The following is a 25,119-nucleotide window of genomic DNA, read 5'->3' as shown; positions in this document are numbered from 1 at the left end:
GCGAGTTGGGTTTGAGTGTTCAGTGTTTTGGGGGGGGGGGGGATATTATTATTATTATTAGCTGAAGGATCACCCAACAAGAACTGTAAAACATTTCTTGAACTCTTGATTCAAGGGCTTGTATTTTGCCAGGCTCTACATTTGAGTGGTTTCCTTTCTGCAGTTGCTTAGAGAACTGGTAAGCAGCTGTTATGGTTTAAACCCAGCTGGCAACTAAGCACCACACAGCCACTTGCTCCTCTTGTGGGAGGGGGGAGAGAATCAGAAGAGTAAAAATGAGAAAACTCATGGTTTGAGATAAAGACAATGTAATAGGTAAAGCAAAAGCCTTGCACACAAGCAGTACGAAACAGGGAATTCATTCACTGCCTCCCATCAGCAGGCAGGTGTTAAGCCATCTTCTAGAAAGTGAGATCCATCCTTGTCTCTAAATTGGAGAGACATCAATTTGATGGATGGACACTCGGTGGATAAAGAACTGGCTGGATGGCCTCACACAAAGAGTTGTGGTCAATGGCTCAGTGTCCAGTTGGAGACCAGTAACGAGTGGCGTCCCTCAGGGATTGATGTTGGGAACAGTCTTGTTTAACATCTTCGTCACTGACATGGACAGTGGGATTGAGTGCGCCCTCAGCAAGTTTGCCGACGACACCAAGCTGTGTGGTTCGGTTGATACGCTGGAGGGAAGGAATGCCATCCAGAGGGATGTCCCTGCCCATGGTGGGGGGTTGGAACTTGATCTTTAGGTCCTTTCCAACCCTAACTATTCTATGAGTCTATGATTCTATTTTTAACAGTTAGTTGGGAGCACAGTCACTATGACACTAAGCATTCCCCCCTTCCTCCTTCTTTCTGCAGCTGTATATACTGAACATTGTCATACAGTATGGCATATCCTTTTAGTGAGTTAAGGTCAACTGTCTCAGCTGTGTCTTCTCCCAGCTTTTTGTCCTCATGGAGTGAGGTGAGAAGCAGAAAAGGTCTTGACTCTGTGTAGGCACTGCTCAGCAATAACTAAAACATCCCTTGTATTTTCATGACTGTTTTCAGCACAAAAATCCAAGACATAGCCCCATACCAGCTACTGTGAACAAAATTAAGTCTATCCCAGCCAAAACCAGCACAGCAGCATGTGTCTTTCACTACAGCCTGTGACTAGGCTTGCTTGCTTGACAACACTAGAAAACATAGAAGTTTTTATTGTGCAAGACTGCTAGAGTAACCCTTTGATCTGTGATGGGAGTGCATAGATACATGATGCAAGAGGTTCAGGCTTCTCATGTTCCAGATCCAGATGTAGATTAGTGGTTCCCTAACTCTTCCAACTTGTGTGTCATTCCTCTTTGCAAGCCATATTACTACAGTTGAACATGTTGCTACCCACATGAGGGTTATGTCCTTGGTTTTGGGCTCTGCTCTGATCTGTCATACAAGTTCAACTGTCTCTGTGGTCTGGCTGGGTTTTCTTTCTTTGGAGTAACAGCAGTTTCTGCTATGGACTCAAAAAGCCAATCTGAAGAATGTTTTAGCAACATTTTTAGATGAGTCTGCTGTGAAAAGTTTTTTGGGTTCTTTTGGTGGTTGGTTGATTTGGTGTTGGAGTATTTTTTAGCGTTTATATCAAAAAGTTCCCAGTGATCTCAGGTCTGGTTACATTCCTTAATCTGCTCTTTCCCCCAAAAACAAAAGCTCTGAATGAAACAGGAGACACAATCTGCAAGCAAGTGAAAACTTTCTGGTTTAAAATCTAATTAAAGTGTCTGGACAGAGCTTTTCTGACAGTTTTTGTAGTTCTGTACTTGCTGTCAATGTTTTTTTCTATTTTTTTACTCTCATATATTTGGGAGAAGATGTGGCTATGCACTGCTATAATCCCATGTGCACTTGTTACTGCTTTGCTGGTGAGGAAGATGGTTCCTCTCTTTTCTGGCAGCTTCGTCCTTTTCCGTGCTTTCCCCTTCTCTTCTGCTTTGTAAGCACTTAAGCAGCTACACATAGGCCACATTTAAGGACTGATCTGCATTAAAACAAACCTGGCTTATGTCTAGGTTACAGTGAATCAGCACAAAATGGCCTGATGGGTTCTGCCACCACTGAGAGTTGGTTGTACTCTTCCCCTTTCCTGTGTGCAGGGAGTATAAATGCCAAGTTGGGACAGGAGAGGGAGGTTCCTGGGTTTCCCCAGCACTATGCCCCAGGTGGATTGTTGGCTGTAGTGTGATCCCTTAGTGCTGTTTGGGTGCTTATAGACTTTGAACTGAGATATCTCAGCACACTGGCCTACCAGAACTGGCTCACTACTTTGTGGGGTAGTTTTATTCCAGGGTTGAGCACCATCAGCAGCGTGGAGAAAGTGGCCTGTGACAGCCCACAGTTTGTTTTGGGTGTCTAACCCACCTTGGTTTCTTCATCTGAACTGCCTTTGCATCTACATAAATGCTTGCTAGCATAAGGAGGGCTGAAAATGTTTGTATGGAAATGAACAGGCAGATGCCAAAGGATTATAGGGAAGCTTTAGCAGTAGTGCTGGCTTAATACACACAGGGACTTTGAGTATAAGGAAAGTAATGCTGCTAATCATGTGCACACAGTGTTCAAAGTAGCAAAGGATGCTTTTTGAAATAACAGTGCAATAAAGGTATTGCTAGGATGTTTCTCACAGTGAAGCCTAAAAAAAACTTAGCAGGTGCTTGTTTTATTAGTATGTAATTACCAATTTGACACAGAAAGTTTCTTAATTGGTAGTTCTCCTTTTAGAATTATAATAGAAGCTTAAATTACCGCAGACTTGCCAAAGGAAGAATTTCCACACAACTGATATGGGAGCAAGTGGTTGGTTAGTTTGATTGGGGTTCTTTGGGTTTTGTTTATGGGTTTGGGTTTTTTTTCCTCCATCATTCTTTAAAAGAAAACAGCTAGCACCTCTATTATAAGCATGGCAGTAGTGACATGAGCATAATTTTTCTTCCCATAGAGAAGAAACAAACAAAAAACCCCAACAACAAAACCCTAAAACTTTAACTGTGTAATATAAAGCTCTCATGTCCATATCACTTGATAGCTATTACATTAATCACCTTGCCTGTTCCTTTGATATGCTGTTCACAGTTGTATGTATGATGCATCACATAGGGAGTGTTCACTTAACAGAATGTGGAGTAATAGAAAGGGAATGGTGAGTGTTGCTTGAGCGAATTATGGTTGCCTTGGGAACTATTACTTTGAATTTTGCAACTATAGATGGTTAAATTTGCAGTAAAGAACACCTGGTATTTTCTTAGTACTCCTTGTAACTGATAAGAAAAAGACGGGATACTTGCACTAGTTATGTATTGAGCATTTGATAAGGAGGAGTACAGTTGGCTTTTTTTTCCTTGCTATGGTTCTCCATTGGTATTATATATGATAAACCTAGAACCATGATCTTCTGGGAAGTGTGCAAGCAAACTGCCTCCATACCTTGTCTTCTGCAGAGAATGGGAAAGAGAGTGGAAATTATTTTGTCAGTGTTCCAAATGCATATTTTGTTACTGTGTTAAAGTGATCTGTTTTCATTTTGCTATTACATGTTCAAACATAGTGAGTTTGCAGTCTTAGATGATTAAGCTTTCCATTTTGTGGGGCTTAGCTTTCTTATGGATTAATCTTTTTTTTGTCTCATGACATGTATTATTTTAAGGCAATCTCCAGCTTGGTAAGCTTAAACAAAAGACTGTTAAAAAAAATGCAGTGCTGAGTGATTTTGTGGTTCTTTGGTTTACAGCAAAACAAGTGTTTCAGTTTTAGAGACAAAATGTAGAGTGTCAGAAAGTAAAAAAAAAATGTGTAATGCATAAAATGAATTAAACTGTTTTACCCATTTTTGAAATGGGAGCAAAATTTAAGAATGGCACTTAATTAGGGGAATTTTAGTACAGTAAGATTGCCTATGTGCAGTTGTGGTCTTTCATTTGATTATATGTCAGCAGTAAAGGACGGGTTTTGGGTATCTGTATGCTTCTATGAAGGCTTTTCTAGCAAATGAGAGAAAATGTCCAATGTCATGACTTTGAAGAACTGCATTTCCTATCTTTTTGTGCCATCGATCTTTAAATTTCAGCTTTCTGGAATAGTTGATGTGCCCTTGTATGTACTTAGTAAAAAGGAATGGGAAAATGCAGCAAACAAGGAAATGAACTAGTGTTTTCTTTGTTTTGGTTATAAAATGACCCAGTAAAATAATTTGTTTCTAAGATATGTCCGTCGTGTTCCCCCCCCCCCTTGAAATCATCTAAAGCAGACAATTGACCTTCCCTTTCTTAACTGTAGCTTGTTTCTGCTTTGTATAGGTGGGTGTTCTATGTCATTTAGACTAGCAAGCAGTCAAGAATCTGTGGGAACCATGAACCTTGTGTTTTTATGTAGCGTATTCAGTCTTCTGTTTGCTGGGTTAATGTCTGGAACGTTAAATGAAGAGTGTTTTTTTTCCACTTGTGAAGAATAGGTCTGGTGCCAGTGGTGTGAACTGGCAGTAGCAGAGGGACCAATAGGGCTGTAGTCAATTCATCAACTACAGTGATAGCAAAGGTTGTCACTTCTGTTTCCTGTGAAGAAAAAAAAAGTAATTGCATAGGATGCTTCCAGGAAAGAAACAGAAGACAAGACAGAGGGAGACTACTTGTGAGGTTTTACTGTTATCACTGGGAAAAATAAGAGCTCATTTTCTCTGTTGAATGGGAAGGTGAGTTTGTGTCATGTCAGCAATAAGATACAGGTTGCATAAAAAGCTTTCACAATTTGGATTTCCTGGATTCTTAACAAATATTCTTAACTTCTGTCACTAGCTGTTATATTTGCTTCTACTTCTAATATTTGTTTATGGCTGCAAAATAAGCTTTATCCTTGAACAAAAGTTATCTCTTAGTTGTCCTGATATTAAGAACCTAGACTACCCTCAACAGTGCAGATGCTATACAGTTTTCAGAAAGTTGTCACTTCTAAGTTACATTGCTACTGCTTTGTTGGTTTCGGAAGACTGCTCAGTTAGCCAGGGAGCTGTTTGGGTGCATGTCCCGAGCTGGACGCTGGTGGAACTTACTGAGACAACCTCTGATTCAGGTATGTCCAGCTCATTGTGGATAGGTGGCACTTTAACATGGCACAGCAATTGACTAGGTCAGCTTGAGTCACAGCAGATAACCTGCCATGGCTGCAGGTCAGCTTCAGTGTCCCATCGTATATAATACTGTTAAAGTCCAATCCCCAAAATTAAAAATTGATAGTTGACAAAAGCTTCTTTTGTGTATACAAATTAGTCTTAGATGTAGTAAAGAGGGAAGCTATAAGCTAGGTGATCTTGCAACATTAAAAAACCTAACTTTTTTCATGCAGGAACACATTCAAGGCTTTGCATATGATCATTTCTTCTCTTATTCATTCTGAGAATGAGATGAGCTCTCTGAATCCATTACAACTCAAGACGGTGTAGTGGTGACTTGTCCAACTGGTGGTAGAGCATGTTTGCCATGGAAGTCAAATTGGGAGAGTATGCTCTAAGGACAGAAAGGGATATAGTGAACAGCATGGAGGGTTCATGCGAAGAACCCTTCCTTCTAGGTGATATTGGTATGCTGTCTGGAGTAAAGCATCTCCAGGAATACAGTAAGATACAGTAAATATATCTGTGTCACTTACAGGATATTGAAAACAAAGGTTGTAAGGGATGATGTGTGTCCTAGTCTCTGAAATGCTTCTCTGGCTAGTTCTCTCTGTAAGATTTTTGTGTGTATGTATGTTTATCCAAAAGCTTAACTGTCGGTTTTCTTATGTACACCTAGTAAAATTTAACCAGTTTGTGTTTCAGAAGCTCTTCAACCTTTTGTGTTAAGATGAATGAGACTTCAGAGATCTGAGAAGCCTGCATTGGAAGTGGCCCACAGGATTCTGTGATGAAGATTGCGCTGAAATTCCCATTTCTCCTATTGAATTGATCTCTTGACTTAAAATCTTAATGTGGAATTTCATTCCACAGAAGTCAGTCAGCTATTTCACAGTCCTGGTTATTTAAATAAGCTTTCCCCAAGAGGAGTACAGAGGTGCTTTATCTAGAAATTAAAGTAGGAGGAAGGGGGCAATAGTGTTTTTTGGCATCTGAACCAAGTCACAGTTTGCCTGCAGGCGACCTATTTATTTAAAGCTCAGTCCTTCTGTAAGTAAATATATTCTCCTCTTGTTAAGTGTTGCCATGTTTAAGGCCAGTAGAGCTGTGGAGATCTGCAGCTAGACACGGTTGTGGCAAGTCACTGCAATTTAACTGTTGAATCTATTTTTGCTTTTCTTAAAATGCTCCACTAGACTAAAAAATAAAAAAAAAAAAAAAGCCCAACTTATAGTTCTACAAGGAGCTTAAAAAGCAATACTGCCCATAATAGCTTTCACTGCTGTCCATATCTTGACAGCACTACCCTGAAAGCATTAGTTTATGGTCTTAGATTTGTATCTGTTTTTCTTCTCTTTGTTGTTCTAAGTTTTGAAAAGAATCGTATGTTTGCATAAGACACATAAGGAATGAAGTTTTTAGGTCAAAACTTTTTTCTGTCCTATGTTAGCATATGTTTTAGAAAGGAAATACCACACTAAGTGCTGCATATGTTTTTGTTAGAATGAACTTCTGTATTGTACCTTCTGACTGGCCCGCACTACTGAAGTATACATGTAATGCACTGCATAGTCGTTGTGCTTCCTTATTTGCAGAGTCTCAATAAAATTGCTAGGCTACAATTCTGTTGTGATGAACCTTTGCTCATACAGTGCTTAAATGCACTCTTGCTGAAATTGCTGGCAGGAAGCCCAATCTTACAAGGTGGCCAGTATGATAACACCTGTCAAAAGTCTGTGGGGAACTCTGTACCAAGCCTATGATGGCAGGTTTTGTGCTTGTTTGTAAGAGTGTTCTTGGTGTGATATCACTGTGTGTTCTGAATTCTTCTGTAGCCCCACATTCAAGAGGCATTTGGAATTTGGAAAGCAAGGCTTTTGTTTCAAACTATATTTAAAAGACCAAAATCTGTGTTTCTTGGTTCTAGTGATAAGTACTCTTCACATTTAGAGTTTGTTGGGTTTGGATTTTTTTTTTTTGGCGTGGGTTGTTTGGGTGGTTTTTGGTTTGAGGTTGTTTTTTTTGTTTTGTTTTGTTGGGTTTGGAGGCAAGCTAAGTTCACTGCATCATTTTAACTTCAGATTCTTAATGCTTTACTTTTGGCCTCCTAAACACTGCAGAAAATAAAATAATTATACAGGTTATTTCTTTTGGTCTTACCACAGATTTTTCATAGAACATAAGGTTAGAAGTGCTTCATTAAATGTAAGGGCCCTGGAATCTACAACCCCAAACACTGGATTGTTCACGTCAGTGAACACTTTCAGAATATGTTTAATGATCCTAAGAACACCTGTGCAGTTTTGGTTTTCAGCTTTAGTGCTACTGTATGTTGTGAAAAATGACTGAAATGGACATGCAAATCAAGGGAGAGGGCGAAGGGAAATGTTCTGATTTTTTTATTTCTACTTTATTTTTAGTTTGCATGAGACTTGCTAGAAAGTAGAACGTTGTTTCCAGTTACAGAAAGCAGACTGAACTGCTTTGAGGTTTTCTGCTGCAATGAATGTTATTTCTAGTTCTTTTGTGGAAAGTTGCTATAAGTAAGGTGTGTGCTAAACAAGCAGTGTTTAGGACTTTAACCGTACCGTGATAAAGTGACCTTCAACACTCCTTTTTAAGAGATGTATATGGAACCTCTTTCTGTAGTCAGCAGAATGTATTTGTTAGTAGTTGGAACACAAATGGCTATTCCAATCGCTTGTCTATTTCTACCATCTTAGCCTGGATATACCGATCACTTGAAAAATACACACGTATTGATGTTCTTTTTTTTTCTGCAGAATGTTGCACCATTAGATTGGCAGGCAGTGCTCGCATAATAGTAATGCTTTTGCTCTTCAGCACACTCTGGAATTTATTTAGCACTGGTGAGGACTAGGACCTTAAAGGGCACTAAGTAGTTCTCAAGAAGCAGAGTTATCATCAGTTTGCTGATCCTACTCTGTCTTCACAATGATATGCAAGTCTAAAGTTTTCAGCTTTCAGTGAGCCCCAAATAGCAAATGCTTAAAGTGTTAACTGGTGGTTGAGATGGGTATCTACTTATGAAATGTAGACATGGCTTGAAATGTAGACTGATATTAGTAAAATGGTATGGTTTTGCCCCTTACTTAATGGACATATAACTAGCATGTGAGAGCTACGTAACAGCTGAGCCATGCATGGGTAAGTAATTTGACCTTCAAGTAGCTTAGTTTTCTAGATAGTAATGTTTCTGGGTGACTGCTTGGAGTTTTGTTGGTTCTGGGTTTTGTTTTGTTGTAGAGTTTCTTGGTTGTTAGGGTTTTTTTCAGTAATACTACTCAATACCTCACAATAGCTAGAATGTTCTTCTTTACTAGACTTGTTTTGTAATTAATGGTACATTTGGGCAATGTAATATTTTCTTCTTGTGGTGAAAATGCGTTATCCAATCTCGAGTTAGATATTTGAGTGTTTTAAAATGCTGTTTTTTCTATCAAGTAATGCACTCAGATGTGCATGTGACGTGATTCAACCATTTACAATTCATATGACATGCTGCTTTCATCAGGGACTTGGTTGTGGGTTTTTTCCTCTCTCTCTAGCTTCTGTTTTTCCTGAAAGGTTCTCTGTGATGTGTGGAGATTTGTGGTGATGTGCTATATCAAAGGTCTTTGCTAATTTGATTGTAAAAATTGCTTTTGTATTCAGTGCCTGTAATCTAATTTCTGTGGTAGCATGCTGTGATTCCTTGTATGTGAGAATTAATTTTGATGAGAAGAAAACATCTACAGGTCACAGGATTGCTGAGTCTTAAAGTATGTTTGTTATAGTGGTTGGGGTGAAGGAAGAAGATGCAGTCATGTAGCGTGCATTGCTTCTGAAGCTTTGCGTATGATCAACTAAAGATTTTTGTGGTGATGGCAGTGTATTTCTTATCAATATGTTGGTAAAACATTTCTGTTTTGAAGACAATAGGACAGGAATTGTTGGAAACATAAATGAAAGATTGTTTTTCTTTACAGCATGCCTATGAAGAGCATCATGTCTTTGTTCCTCTGTGGGTTTTGGTTTTTATTTTTTGGCTCATTGTGTTTTAACTGTCCTCGTCAGTATTTTGTAGTGTTGTATGTCAACGATAGCAGCGTGGAAAGCTTAGTAACTGTTCCAGACTTGAATAATTGCAAGATATTTTGGGTTCCCCCCCCATCCCAAGAGCTGGAATATTTGAAAGGGGAATGAGAGCAGGCAAATGAATTGGTACTGCAGTGTTCCAACTGGATCGTACTTGGAACTCTGTGTTGTGGCAGCTTCTAACCACTCAAGGCGTGGTAATTTTAAACTGCTTAAACTCTTAAGACCCCCAAAATCATATTTTTTCAGCTCAACAGCCTTCCTGAGTTTATATATTGCCTCTACTGGAGAGTGCAGATAAGCAGAAGCTGAAAAATTTGAAAAGCATTTAAGCACCTCAGCTTTAATTCCATATGGCTGACAGCATCTCTCTCATCCTTCTCGGATAAATGATCGAGGATCCATTCTGTATTGCCCTTCTTCCTCCTGCTTTTACCTTTGTTCTAATGGATGGATTTAGGGGTTAAATAAACAATGGTTTTAAAACTCTTTACTAGTTAAGAGAAATATGATGATTTATGAATATAACTTTATGTAAATATTGTGAGACTTTTGCATTTTGAAATCCTCAAATCTGAGCTATAGCCTGCTGACAGTCCCTTGTTCCACCTTTATTTGAAAGAAATATTGGTGCCACATTTTGTCTCAGCAGAGGAAATGCCAAATCCCTTTTGTATTACCTAACTGGTGACACTGTGTTTTGGTGTATACATGCGCACACACACGCATTCACATTTAGAGTCTGTTTTACTCAGTGAACAGTTACTTGTTTGGTTGTCCACTCTTGCTTTCTGGCATTCATCTGACCCAGTTTCAAGCCTCATTTCAACCCCCCTACACTCCCGCTTAGTAAATCCCTCAGTAGTTATTATAACTATTGGTGTTCTCCCTTACACTTTGCAAATTATTAGGTATGCACCTTGATTCTCTTAAATGCTGATAATGTTGCCTTAACATTACTGATCTTTGCAAAAGATGTGGCCTTTTGCAGCAGGAGGTGTGTGGAGATGCTCGGGAGTCCTTTAATGCAAGTATTCTGACTATCTGTTTTTCTGAAGCTGTGAAACTGTATCCTGCATTATATTCCTCAGGAAGAAAATTATAATAATGAGTAATGGTCACAATTCCATCTTCTCATAGTGATATAAAGCTAGTTTTACATGTGCTAGACATGCATGTGATTTGTCTCCTGGACAGTTGCACCAGTGGTGACCTCTTGAGCATAGGGATTTTTTGTGGTGTTTGATTGTTCCTCTGTCTACTTCTTTTATAAGGGTTTTTGCTGTTCTTAGCTTAGGAAGTTTGAAAGTATTTGTCTTTTCTGGCCCTTCATAATGCTACACTTCAATGTGTGTATCTGCTCCAGCTTTAAAGAACTACTGGCTGCTCTATCTGGCAAAGATACTTGGTTTCGGTTAGTATTTGCTTAGCTTACAGCAACAGTTTTACTGATCCCAAGATAATCCCTGCTGTCTAAGGGGCTATGTTGGACTTAATGTATTTATGAGGCTTTTGATTTTGGGGTGTGGTTTTTTACACTTTGAGATAGGTGCTTATATAAAAGTTGCTACTGGTTTGATTTATGTATTTTCTAGTGAAAATGACACTTCAGAATTAAGTTTAAAATTAACATCGCTGATGACTGAAGGCAGGCCTGGCCAATGCTCTGTCAAGTTATACCAGAATCTTCCCATGGTTGAGTGTCACTAGCCCTCTGCTGTGTACTAAGAAGTGAACAGGAAGGGGACTGTTAATGGGGCCACAAATGGTGACAAGTCCCTTGGTCCACTACTTCATTGTGATGACCTTGCTAACTTGCAGCACTATCTCGGGCCATCCTGTAAAGTTGGTCAGCAGCCTTATTTCTGTGTAATCTGAATTCTGAAGAGTATTCCTTGCAGTACCTACGTAGCTTTACTGATGATTTTGTAACATATACTCATGTAAGTGCTGCACTCGAGCTGCTCATGGGTTTGGACTGGAAGGTTGGCTATTCTTATCTTAGTGAAAAGGGGGCATTTCTGGAGATGTAATAAAATGCAGTTAGTTACTGTAAAATACAGGCATTGTTATATCTTGCATTTTGCTCCATTGTTTGCAGATCAGTATGCTTTATTGATTATTTTGACTTTTTTTTTTTTCCTGTTTATTGTGGCTGCTTTGTGGGGTTTTATCAACAAAGGTGGTGGTGTAATGAATCCCAACACTTTAACAGTGTTAGTTTCTTAAAGATTCTGCACTGACACCTAGTGACAGAAACGGAAAAAATAGATCAAAGTTCACAGGTACCTGTCAGACACCATTCTGTATTTTTGCCAATAACAATGGCATCCTTTATCCTCTTCCTTATAAATACCTTTTATCCTTTATGACAATATATGTGTATTTTTTGTGAATATGAGAGATCTGTGCTATAGGTAAGATGATCAGAGGTGCTTCACTTCAGCTGAGCTTTTGTCCCCATCTTCCTCCTAGTATTTTTCAAAGTTGTTGCTCCAAGACTTTGCCGACAACATGCCTTAGTCCCTAACTTCTTTGTATGTGCTTGGCTGGTTGCAAGCCTTGAGCTATGCTGGAATTTAGTCTTTTTCTAAACAAATCTTCATAATGTGAATACCTTTTAGTGTAGTTGTATGGCTATTATTTTGTAGGATAGATTTTTCTATTTAGTAATCTGATTCGAGAATTCTGGGGGAGTTTCCCCTCTGGTATACACTTAACCTGCTTTCTTTGTTGAGATTGGTTTTGAGCTAAATGCATGTAAACATTTAGTAGTGCATCTTTTTTGGGGGGGTGTAGGTACAGCTCTTACTTAAAGCTGAATTGTTGAAGCGAAGGAAACTTTCAAGTTGTTTTGTTTTTTTTTTTAATAGGTAAAATAATTTACTACCCTGTCTTAAAGAACTTGAAGTTGTTTACATTTTAAAAGAGGTTGGCATGCTTTTAGTGTTGGAAATCACTTTAGTAGAGGAGCTGGAAGAATGGAAACTGTGTTTTGTATAAAAGCATTGGGGGAGTGGAAACCCACACAAAAAACAGCAGCTGTTGAGAGATCCTGGCTAAATACATATAAGTAAAATCTGCAGGGATGTTGAAGCTGCCTTTGACAGCTGTCTGTCCTATAGCTAGGATGAGATTTTCATTGTTGCACTTCATGTATCTATTTCAGTCATATCCATTATGCAGTGAAGAAACAGAACAACTGGCTTGTGTTGCGTTTCTTGCTGCTGTTGATGACGTGCGCCTGAATGCGTTATTAGAAGCCAGCTATAAATTGATGATATCTAATAGCTGTAAGATGCTCCAGTGTGAGGGCCATAATCTTTCTTTTCTTTTAACTGGTCAATTTCTTATTCCAAACGTGATGTAATTGATGTATTTCTTTTCCTTATGCATTCTGACTTGCAAGTGGTTTGTTTGAAGTCAGAATACTGTTTAAAACTCTGACTCGGTGCATCTTAATATAAATATCCTTTCAACTAGAGGTATTTAATATCCATTTACTGCTGTGTAACCTTAAGAATGAAGAATATAAATAACTGCTGAACTGTCTAATATATTTAAATAGATGTAAATACTTTGTGGCCATGCTGTTAAAATATAACAAGAATCTGTGAAACCTGATATGCCTTTAACCAATTTGACTTTGAGAGCAGTGCGATACTATTACCAGTGTGTCCTTAGGAGTAAACTGTTTTGTCTAGTGCTAGTTACTAGGCCTGGCATCGCTGCAAGCTGTACTGGCATTACTTTGGGACAAATGCTTTCCAAAGGAGGTATTTCTGGCAGTGGCATCAGATAATTTCGTATCTTTAAATGCCTGCCAATAAGTGAGCTGTGTGTGAGTTTGACTGTCAGTCATCTGGATGATTTCTTTCATAGCTTGGCTTCTAGAGTATCACAGCATTTTGATGTGGCTCGTACCCTGGAGGTGAAGGGAATCAGGATGGCATCCTTTATAATCAGGAAGACCATGGGCTGCCAAGAAACATGAACTCATCAGCAGCCTGCTGAGCTTGGCATGGAAATTAGATAGATTATAGAAGGGTTTTCTCCTCATCCTCCTACCTCATGGGTGAAATGCAGCTGTAGTTAGCTGCTGTGCAAAATGGAATCACAATGACTCTGGAGAAATCAATGTCACCTGAGCATTTGTAAAGTGGTTTTAGTAGCACAGTTCCTTAACTGTAAATGTCGCTTATTATGAGTAACTCAGCTCTGTGTTTCTTAGCAAGTAGGAAACTTAATTTGCAAGGTTCTTGTCATCTTGAGCTTATAATATTACTCAAGAATATGTAACCATGCAGTGTGCTCACATGTCCAGTGCCCAAGTATGCTGATGGGATTGATCAGCAAGTTGGGAAAGTGCCTTATTAAGCTGATCAGTTTTCAGTCTCTGAAAGTGATATAGTTCTAGTGAGAATGGTAGATATGACCATTTCCAGTCTAAGGTTTCTTAAATGGGAAGTTATTATGGCTTTGAATCTTGCTGAAGGCTTTTTTTTATATATATATATATATATATAAGTCACTTAGCTTAGAAAATTCTGTTTACTTTCACAGGGGTTGTTCATTGTTTTGTGTTTAGAACACATTTCATTTGTTTAGACATTATATTTTCTTGTGAGTAGTGAGGGGAAAAAATGTTGAGCTGCACTTTTCATGGCCAGTATAGAGGAATTATCTGTCCGTCTTGGAAGGGCAGTGATTTGGTGTGGTCCTGGGGTAGGCAGGCTGCTGATTGAGCTTGTGGGGGAGTTAAAGCATCACTAGACAGCTCTTTGTTTTTTGGAGATTTCCAAGGTGAGAATTTTGAAAAAAGTGAACCCATTACATCAGGTATCGACAGCAAGTGTCTTGAGGCAAGATAACCTGCGTGACAACCAGTGTTGACATGTGTGAGAAAAGTAATTATCATCTGTTGGAATATTAAAGCTGTTTAGCTCTTGCTTTATATTTCAGTAAGCTTGACTGTCTCAGAACAAGGTACCTGTACCTTGCAGGGGATGACGGGCACAATTACTGCTTTGTGTACTGTGTTAACAAGAGTGAACTGGTAATCCACAGCAAGTCAGTGCCTTGATTTTATTGCAGTGGATGCTTTGAAGAGGTTTGATATGAGTTCGGAGAGTAGATTCAGCTGAATGTGTTATGGTTTGATTACATTTATTTTTCATTATATCCCTTTTGTGCATGCACAGTACCTTTAGTCTGAAAAAATTTCTCCTACTGTATTTTCTTCTTTGGTAATATTATTTATAAAGCTTTGAAAATGTATGTTTTCTGGAAGCCAATAACTCTTTAAAATATTGCAGTACCTGCTCCGGTCATCACTGCCACAACTGCTAAAATGGAGGTGGTTTCAGCGGAAGTCAACAGCTTGCTCCCTGAGGAAATAATGGACACTGGTATAACTCTGGTGGAAGATGACAGCATCGAGGCGGTTATTGTGTCGTCGCCAATGGGAGACTCTATTCCCATGGAAACGGAACTGGAAGAAATAGTGAGCATAAGCTCCACCAGCGACTCCCCAGCTACAGCCACAGTCACTACAGAATCAGTTACTGCACCGAGCAATCACTCGAGCGACACAACAGCGAACACAACCCCAAAAACTGATGTGAATGCAGTAGTAAAGCCTACCTTTCCAAGTGGCCTACATAAACTTGGTGCTCAGACCCCCGTCACTATATCAGCCAATCAAATTATTCTGAACAAGACTGCTGATATTAAAATAGGCAATCAGAATATTAAACCAGATGGGCAAAAACTAATTGTAACAACTTTGGGCAAGTCTGGCCAACCTATTGTTTTAGCATTACCCCACAACCAGCTCCCACAAGCACAGAAGGCTGTGTCCCAAGCTCAAGGTGGAGACTGCAAGGTACAAGGCCAGCAGATCAAAGTTGTTATTGGAGGTCGATCGGAAGTGAAACCTGTTGTTGGTGTCTCATCTTTGACGCAAGGAAATCAGTTGGTAAATACTGCATCCCAGCCTTCTGTTTTGCAGACCCAGCCATTAAAAACAGTACAGGTAAAGTGAGCTGTGCTGATGAAACATATTAAAAACAATTTTGTTGATGCAGATGTGGTCCATTTCCTTCACTGAACTGACACCTGGTTGCTTTCAGCTGTTGCGTTTATTCCTTGTATTAACAAATACAATGCTACTCTTAGCCTAAGCTTTTATCTGTGGATGCATTTACCATTTTATGCCCTTTTACTTCTAGCTACTGTCTATAAACTTGGGATTTGCCTCTGAGAAAGTGAGCTATTAAAATTCAGTAAGTTGAAGAGAATTTTCCCATTATTAGAATTTTATAAAAAATTTCGACATGCTTTCAGGAAGACTGAATTGGACCCTATATGCGTGTTCTTTATTCTGCTATTTCTCATTAGGAATTCTATAGCTTCCTTAATAGAAGCTGTTACAAATGGACTTGCATCTAGTTAATTGCAGTTTGAGTGAATTAGTTGTGTTGTGGTCTCTTATTAAACCTTCACTTGTATTTGCAAAACGAATTGTTAACACCCTTCATTGCTTTCCTCTTATGAGGAGAAAGTAGAAATGAAAAGCAAGGCTGGTTATAAAGTTGGTTCAGTTGGTAATAAGTACATGATACTGCAGGAAGATTATTACATTAGCACTTCCCAGGCAGTGCTTTTCCCTGTAACAAATTATAGGGAAAAGTGAAGTATCAGAGGTCCATATTATATGGAGCTAGGTGTGAGATTCATGGTCTGCCCTATAATGAATGGCATGCCTTGAGTCCCTGGCTTAGAAAATGAAGTTGAGCATTCACCCCATCATCTTGGACATGCCTCTTAACCTTTCAGCGAGTAGAAAAAGGAAGCTGTGAATGCCTCCCTAACTCCCAATGGTCTTGTGTATCGTATCTCTTGTGGCTATGTGAATGGGGTATTTTGGATAGAAGGCAGCACAGCAGTTGGACTTGGTGTTGAAAAGTGAATTGGTAGAAGATTAGTTGACAAAGACCTCTCTTCAGTTCTCCTTACATCAGCACTGTTGCAGGGGCTTTGCTGATCATTAGAAAAATTCAGTTAGCCTTGCTCTAATTTAATTACGACATTTGAAATCTCGGCACTTGAGAAAAGGTATTGATAGAGTTGAGCACATGTTCCTTGGAATCTGGCTTCTTTGATTACACTTTTAAAGGTATGAGGCTGTGAGATGTAAAATGTGACAGGGCCGTGGGCTTCATCTATATCCAGAGGTTTGTTACTGTCCCTTGGCAGCTTGTCCTGATATAGTGGAAAACACTGCCTTGGATGTGTGGCCAAAACTATTGAGTAAGTACATCTGCTTTCAGCCTATGGATCCTGCCTGTGTACAGGCTTAAAAACAATGATGTGCCTGCTGGTGTACTACTTCAAGTCCAAGTGCATTAAGCAGGAGTTAGACCTTGCAGGTGACTGTAAACCAGATTTCCAGACCCATTGCCATTGCTGTCAGTAAGCTAGTCTAACTTGAACTTGTCTTGATGTGGTAACTGGCTCTGCATTTAGTAGTTATGTTTCCATAGTATTGTTGCTAACATGGCAAGACTACCGGTTGCTACACCATCATTTTTGCTTTATGTCATCTTTGGAAAATGACATCATGCACTCCATAACCTCAAAGCAAACTCCTATTCCTAGCTCAATTTCTTAGTTTTCTCTGAAGTATACCATTCTCCTATTTCTAGAGTCCATGATTTTTCATATTATGCCAAATATATATTACATAGGGTGTGGTTACATTGACAAGCTCCCATGAGATCATCTAGGGAATGCATTTATAGTATGTTAGCTCCTTTGTGGTAGCTGACTGTGCGGGTATTCAATCCAGCAGTAATGCAAGATATGCGTGTTCCTTTTTCTGTATGAGCAGAACATGGTTTGACAACAGAAAACGAAGACTGGCTGTAGAAACTTGCTACTTCATCTTGTTCTGTGTAGAGTATTTAGGAAGACATGAATTTTTCCTTAAAATACAGGTGCTTGCAGAAAAACCTCTTCTGAAAGGGGAAGAAGGTTGGTGTGTTCTTTTAAATGTAATAATTTTCTTATAGGAGAGCTTGATGCCCCATGACATATTTTTGCAATCTTAATTGCATGGGCAGAGAAATAATACTAAGCTTCCTGTGATTAATACAAGCAATGGCAAAGGGCTCTGGAGAACTTGCTGTTTCTGAAGTATCAAAGGAGCAGTCTGTCATCTTGATTATTTCCTCTGGTTTCTCCAGTCTGTACTGAAGTGGGTAGCAAGTTTCCCGCTGATGCCTAGAAGGCTTTCACAGGTGGCTGGGGAGTTATAAGCTCCAGTGGCAAAAGCTTCAGAAAGGATGGCTTGGCAGCAAGTAAGGGCAGGAGTACATTGCCTGCACTTGTGAGCCAAGGGGGCTATTCCTCACCTATAACCAATCACATCTGAGTTTTGCCATGTTTTCTGAGCCTGACTCAAATGACTCACTCATTTGTTAGAGCCCATTCTTTTTAGACAGTTTACCCAAAAAGTAGGAAGGAATTTATCTGAGGATGATATTGCAAATTGAGTCTGAGGGAAGCAGGGCTACTTGCCGTGGCTTGGGATTATTAGTTTTCTTTCTGAAGTACTTCATGTTAACAGGTGGTTAATATTTTATATGTACTCATGTAAGTCATTTAAACATATTTATTGACTGTTACTGGGAAATGACTGCTGTTGCCCAGAGCTGGCTGTTGCTGCTGGATGTTGATCGTGTTCAGAGCCAGACTTTGCCCTTCCTTCTGAGAGTAAAAGCAATAGCAGTTGAGTTACAATACCTTATGGCAGGGAAAGATGAATTTCAGCAGAACACAAACCACAAATCAAGCAGATGAAATGTGGGGAATTTGTCAGGAATTAAGACGTGCAAATTTACAAAAATATTTGCTGATAAAATGCCTGCTCACCTATCAGCTCTGTACTAAGAGAACTGAGTCCTTGAAACATTAAAATGGCGTTGAGTAAAATCCGCCGACTGGGCTGTGAATGAAACTTCCATCTTCAAAGAAGTTACGTCTCAAGGTTTTAGTTAATATGTTTCCAAAAAGAGTATCTTTTTTTGTTCTTGTTTCATTTTAAGCCTTGACTAGTATATTACTTGACTTTATTTTAAGCCTTGACTATATTATATTACCTATAAAGCAGCTAATGTGGCTTGGGTGCAGCATATTGGGGTAAATCACCTGCCATGATCTGAGTTTCCTCTGAGGACCACTTACTAGTACTCTTTTAATTGTGAAGCAGCACATGGTTTTCTTTAAATTAGGTCTTTTTTTCTGTCACTGCTTGGTGTCAGAGCTGCTCATTGCTGGCTTCCCTTGGCTGAGCGCAGCTCAGGTGTGCAGAGGTGGTGTTTGCGTTACGTGGCAGGCTGAAGGGATCCAGTGCCATAGCATGAGGGAGCCCTGGCTTCCCTGTCTGTGCTGTGAGTGTGCTGCTGAGAGCTGAAACAGCCTCATTTGCTCTCTTTGCCAGGCAGCTGTGGAATTTGTTATGTGCTACCAAATACTTCAAATGTTTTGGTGTTACTCTGCTGTAAAGTAGGTGTTTCAGTCAGCAAATTCTATAAGTAGAATAGGGTTTTTTGTAGGATACCGTAACATTCAGCCTGCTCAATTGCTTCATTTAAGCACCTGCAGCTTTCTCAGGCTGTCATCTCTATATCTTTACATGCCAGTGAGATTTCTCCGGTTTAGCTACTTGATTAACAAAGGTGGTTCTGTGCCTTTGGGAGGTTGTTTACCACGTGGATGCCCATGTCATGCCTCTCTGATATTGCTTGAGTTGGCAGCTGCTGCCCCTGGGATGTGGCTGGGTTGTGTGGTGGAGGAGAAGCAGTATGGGCCCGACCTATGGGCTGAATAAGTGTAAGGGCTTCAGTAATACCTTCCAGTACTCACCTGGATTCAGGGAGGATCCTAGTGATAGTCTGCATTGGCAGGCAGCCTCTGCAGTTATATAGAAACTATTAGGATAAATGCATCTGGTAGTTTATTTCTGTCAGTGTGAAAAAAGGGAAAAAAGTCTTGTTTGCGACTTTTAAGACTAACAAAACCCTGCTTACAGACATTTAAATTAATCTGTCACATTAAATTGCATGTTATGTGCTTCTGGGCCAGCTGTGTTTCAGGAGACTGGATCACAGAAGTAAAATTTAAAAAAAAAGAAACCCTTGTGCCTAGATGTAACTGATTTGTTCTTGACCAGTGAGTACCCAAAACTTTCAGGGACTGATCCACATATTTTGAGAACTGCTTCCCCATTCTCAGAGTAGAAGTGTGCTGCTATGTCATTATAGGCCAAGAGATGTTTCAGACTGCTAGTTGTCATATTTAAATAACTTAAGGAACAAATTTTGTCCTGTTTGGCTAAAAAGTAGTAACTTTTACAGTTTGAAATATTGAGAGCTGTGCTTTTGAAGAGGGTTGCACAGACAGATATCTTAGAAAAAAAGCTGTAAGGGATTTGGCTATCCTGCTTTAGTGGCTGGTTTTCTAAAGTGGTGTGGATGATATCCTTGTTCTCCCCATAGTGAGAAATGGAGGTGAAATGTGAGATAAGCAATTATTCTAATTATGTGTGCAAGTATTGCCCTTTCTATTTTAGGATGTACTTGGCAATGCAATAATTCACATCCAGAATGCTCAAGTTACTTTAGATTATTTTTTTTACCCTCTATCTTTCAGATTGCAAAGAAGACCCGAACCCCAACTTCTGGCCCAGTGATCACCAAGCTGATCTTTGCAAAACCAATCAATAGCAAAGCTGTTACAGGGCAGACCACTCAAGTGTCACCAGTCATTGCAGGTTGTACTAGTTTGACTTGTTTTGCTTTACCATTTTTAAGAGCTGTTCAGAGAGATGATAACTGTAGAATTTTTTCTGTCTCAATGATTTTAGTGCAGTTTCTGTTGAAGTACCTCAAACAATTGGAGGGGTGGAAATCAGCAGAGAATTTGTAGGTAGAAGCAGATAATGTAGGTTTTGGTACCTTTACAGTTATTTAGAATTATCTTTGTGGTTGTGGAATTTGATCATTTTGCTTTTACTGTAGGATGCCTTTTGTTTCCAGATGTTGGGGAGGAGAAAAAAAATACCAAAGGCTATACAATAAACAAAGTATTCATAGATAAATTCTGTAAATACACAGTAGGGAAAAGGAGGCACCTGCTTGTGTATTACTTTAATCTGCTTTTTGTTGGTCTTAAATGTGACAAATGTAAATAAAAGGAAAAATGTTTGAGTGGAAAAAAAAAAGTGACCAAAATCTGTGTTTCTGTTAAGTTGCTCACCTACTTAAAAAATAAGCATTGCAGAAGAGTCTAAGAAAATAATTAAGGCAAATAAGAAATGGGTTGTCTCTTAGGAAAACAAATCTGTTTGTGTCCTTTAAAGAAAAAATCCCACAGTACAGTCATTTATTATGTCAGTGGGACTGATGTGTCCCCTGTGAAATGCATCATTGCATGTATGCAGGTAATATCTTAGACATGTCTAAATTATTTGAAAAAGACAAATGTAGGAAGCCAGAGTCATCTTCAGAGCTTTGAAGGATGCCTCCACCTACTTCCATATTGACTGAACCAAGTAGGCCTAAATTTTTTCCACATATTTAAACGGGTTTTTTTAAGCCTCTAAGAACTGGGATTTGAGCTGGTTTTAGAAAGAATGCAACTGTCTCCTTATTCAAAACATTGATGGGCACATAACTGAAACATACTCTTTTCCTTAAGTTGTCAGGCTTCCTTGCACCCTGATGCCTGACTTGTGTTTCAAGTGAAAGAGGGATTCCCTCTCCCACTCCCCAGTTTTTCTCCTTTCTGAAACAATTCCCTACTAAATGTACAGACCTGTGAATAAGAAGATTGGTTCACTGTGTTTATAAATATCTGAGTTCGGCAGTTTGTGTATTTGAAAAAAATACAACAAGCCAAAGCAAACAACAACAAACTAACAAAAGAAAAAACCCTGAAATGAGCCATTTGAAGCTGCATTACATTTTTGTCTGGCAATACGTGAAAATTGGTAAACAGGAAGGAACCACAATAAAAATAATACTAAGGAGAGCATGTTTTTAAGTTTGTTGCCTCCAGACTGAAAGGAAATGTGCATAGCAAAACATATCTACATAATACTGACAAGCAGGTATGTTACAAAATAAACAAACTTCCAGCTTTTAAATCTTGGAAAATTGAGAGTACAGGTTCCTGTTCCTGTGGGAGAAGCATCACCTAGGAAATGCTTCTAATGGAGATGGATGTCTTTTTAAACCTCTGCCTTTCCTCTTGCCATCCTGAACAGTCATCACAGTTTGCTGGTTTTGAGAGGTTGACATTATTTTGGGGAAGGTGTTACATTTGTGTGTTGTGTTTTAATTTTTGTGTGCATGCTTTTATGAATCTGATAAATATTTAATTGCTCTGGAATTTTTGCAAACTGAGGTGGAAGTTGTAAATTTGAAAGACTTGTCAATATAAGCAGCCAGGTTCTGTTTAGGAACCTGATGCCAAAGGGTACAGAGGGGACATAGTAAGAAAGGGAAAACCGTCACCAAGACGTAAATGGTAAAATTCCCACACTGACATTTTTCATGTTACATGTGAATTAACAGAGCAAATGGTTGCCAGCAGCTGCTACTTAGGTTGCATAAAAGTGAAGGTTATTTTTGAACACATAGACTTCAGAGGAAGGCAGCTTTCCGTAAGGATAGTGCTTTCTCTTGTTAGTTGTAGTTGACTTAATTGTCATGCCACTGATTGGATGAAAAAGTTATGCTGGTGTTTGTTTCTTATTTTGATAAAAGTAGTACAAGAGAATGGGTTACAGAGAAGCTGTAATAGAAATGAGTCTGAGCTGAAGTGCAGCAGAGCAAAGCTCAGTCAGTGGTCAAGCTGGAAGTATGAAAAATAATAATAAAATAATGATAATTAAAAAATGTTTCCCACACTGGGAGTTTTGCAGTATTCCTAAGACATTTCATGATTGGAGCCGCTGGTTTTGATGTTTAACCTTTTTCGCTGTTGTAAAAGCAGATCGTGTGTAGAGTTACACCACCACCCACATTTTCATAGGAGTGTCATGTTTTCTGTTAGGCAGTGAAAAAAACACCAATATGGAGAAGACAAAAAATACTTAGATTTGAGCATAGACAGATCAAACCCTTTTTTCTTGGTCACTGTAACACAGCTCGTTTCTGATGGCTGAGGATTTTAAAGGAAGTACCCCCCACAGATGCTCAGTTTTTCTGTACGTTGGTGTTAGCCCAGAAGGTTCCTAGGAAACTGTCAGCTGGATGGGTGTTTGGGCACAGGGCAGGGTCTTTGGAAGGCTGTGTGCCTCAGTATGCTGTCCTGACTTTAAAGAATTTTCGACTTAGTATCACAGAAAGATCAATGTATGTTTTGGGAGTTTTTAAGAACAAGTGGAATGTCTTTTTATTTTCAATAATGGCAGCTATTTTATTCTTTGTTGCTAAATATTGCTGGTGTTCTTCCTACAATGTGATACGCTCGCCAGAGTATTAACAACTGTACAATATGCAGAGAAAAACTTTGCTTTAAAAATCAGTGTGAACAGGGATAACTTGAGCTGATGATATCTTCGTTATTTATAGGTAGGGTTCTTTCACAGTCTGCTCCAGGAACACCACCAAAGACAATAACGATCTCTGAAAGTGGAGTCATTGGATCATCTTTGAGTACAACTACACAGCAGACACCAAATAAAATAGCTATTTCGCCACTCAAATCCCCTAATAAGGTAAGGGTCTGATTCTGGCTACAGCCTTCTATCCCTCCTGCACAGTTGTCTGAATGGAGCTCTCTTTGTCTTTGCTACAAGCTGTTTATGATCCCTCTACTCCTGTCGCAAGCCATAATGCAACTGGGTATCTGTTGTGCATCATAATGCTCTGCAGTAATGGCTTAAGCTAAATTTTTGCAGTTGGCTTCCTTACTGTGTTTTTTAGTAACTGTGCATTACTGTGTACTTTCCCATTCTTACCCTGTCTTGCCATTCCCTAAACATCCATTCCAAGAGCAACCGTTCTCTCTTAACCAAGTGCTGAGAGTTTTTGTCTTTTTTTCTTAATGCCTTCATAAAATGTCAACAGGCTGTTTAGGAGGAGGCCTCAATGATGTTAATAAGTCAGCACATAGTAACCATTCCCTGCTACTGCATAGATAGTTTAGTCTTCCTTAATCACGTCTGAAGTGAGAGAGATTTGTGGTGGTCCTTGACAATTACAGAGCTGGAAACTGGCACAAGTGGGAAAATAGATAGGAAAGATAATTTATCCGTTATAAGCTCCTTCACAAATAAGTGTCATGGTGATGCTGGTATTTTAGGCTTGGTAAAATTGTCTTGAGAAGAAGAATATTTCTGGAGAAAGGAAAAGTTGGGGCAGGGGAAGATGCATGGTGCATACAAACTAAATATCATGTATAAAAATTAGCATAAGAGTAAAGAATTCTCTTAGTTTGGCAATGTTTTAGCTATGTATTGTTATACAAATGGAATGAAGGACTTGTGTTTGAGAGTTATTACTGAGGGAAGCAAGACAAGCAAGAAGTTTAAAGCAAAAAATCTAGAATCAAGATTAACAATGAAAAGACTCTTTAGGGTTCCATCTCAAATTTACTGTGAATAAGTAATTTTAAGTGTCTTTTAAAAACAAATGGTTTAAAAAATTGGAAGTTTTTTTAAAACATGAAGAAGGGAGTATAGAACAAAAAGTAGAAAACCAAACTTGGAAGGGATGTGGCTATATAGAATATTCAAACACTGCACTCTGCAGAAATGTGGTCAGATTGGATTTCTGTTGGATACTGGAAAGCAGATTTGACAATACTGATATTCTTATGCTTTGAATGATCAGTAGCATAAGGTGAGATTTTGGGGTTTGTCTTTTTTTGGGGGGGGGGGCTAGGTTGTGGTTTTTTTTTCATAGCTCTCCTTTAAAACTTTTTATGATGAAGTAGTGTGGTACTGATTGTAAAGCTGTTATTCAGAAAACCCATTCTTGACAATGCTCAGGCTTCAGTGGGCAGGTTTCCGTAAAAAACAAACCAAACAAAAAACCCAAACCAAATAAAACAGAAGCTGTACTGGCTTTCTGCAGGGGCCTTTTGGCACTGGAAACCAGCAATACCTTGAAGTTTCTAACATGTTTGCTGTTGTTGCACATACAGACCTCTGTGAGTCATGATTAAATACAGTGCTCTTGTTCACAGAAAGAACACTTTGTACTGGTGGAGATCTGTACTTTCATGAGGAGGGGAATGTATATGTACAGGATCTTTTATCCTGTGCAGAGATTTAAACTGCATCTTTGTTTTGCCAAGCAGCTAACAGTGGTGTCAGTGGCCTCCCAGCCTCCCAACTCCCCCCAGAAGACGGTGGGCGTCCCACTGAATGTAGCATTAGGACAGCAGATCCTCACAGTGCAGCAGTCAGCACCCTCCTCCCCTGGGAAGGCTATAGTCAACCACACAACTGCCCAGGTACAGACTGACTTTCCTTTGTCTTCTAGCATGTCTCTGTGTCATCACTTGCGGGAAACTTGAGGTGTACCGCAAATTGGCAATGGTCAGTCCCAAGGTGTTCTTGTAATGGTGTCTAGTTAAGAATTGGCAAAAGGGTGCAAAAAAGAAGAGCATCTTCAGTCAAGGGGTGCAAACCGTTGCAAATACATGCAAGGGTGTGCTGTCAGAAAGCGGCTTTCCAGCCTGGAAAGCCCCACTTGGTGCAGGTTCTCATCTCTGTATGCTGAATCTCCCAAGTCAACTGAAAGGCTCCCTATGATATGAGAAAGAGTTCTTCGGGTGGTTCTACCTCTTGTAGCAGGGTTTCTATGCCA

General features: G+C 39.3%; 1 protein-coding gene across 4 annotated transcripts in view; it reads left to right on the top strand.

The window, feature by feature from the left end:
• The window catches only part of LIN54 (lin-54 DREAM MuvB core complex component), a 40,133-nt gene that overhangs the window by 3,048 nt on the left and 11,966 nt on the right, over nt 1-25,119 (top strand). For 2 of the 4 annotated variants that reach the window (XM_061479578.1, XM_061479584.1), the window contains exons 2-5: nt 14,551-15,269; nt 19,949-20,069; nt 22,876-23,021; nt 24,608-24,763. In XM_061479578.1, the coding sequence (XP_061335562.1) occupies nt 14,586-15,269; nt 19,949-20,069; nt 22,876-23,021; nt 24,608-24,763 (1,107 nt within the window). In that variant the 5' untranslated portion in view covers nt 14,551-14,585. Of the gene's footprint in view, nt 1-10,561; nt 11,521-14,550; nt 15,270-19,948; nt 20,070-22,875; nt 23,022-24,607; nt 24,764-25,119 lie in introns of those variants that run through there. The other 2 variants (XM_061479592.1, XM_061479601.1) reach the window with 2 other exon arrangements.

Source organism: Pezoporus flaviventris, unplaced genomic scaffold (assembly GCF_033815535.1).
Source record: "Pezoporus flaviventris isolate CSIRO_AGI_PZ_B2104156 unplaced genomic scaffold, CSIRO_AGI_Pfla_v1 ptg000002l, whole genome shotgun sequence".
Taxonomy (NCBI): domain Eukaryota; kingdom Metazoa; phylum Chordata; class Aves; order Psittaciformes; family Psittacidae; genus Pezoporus; species Pezoporus flaviventris.
Note: the sequence above shows the minus strand (reverse complement) of the source record. Positions and strands in the feature narration are given on the sequence as shown.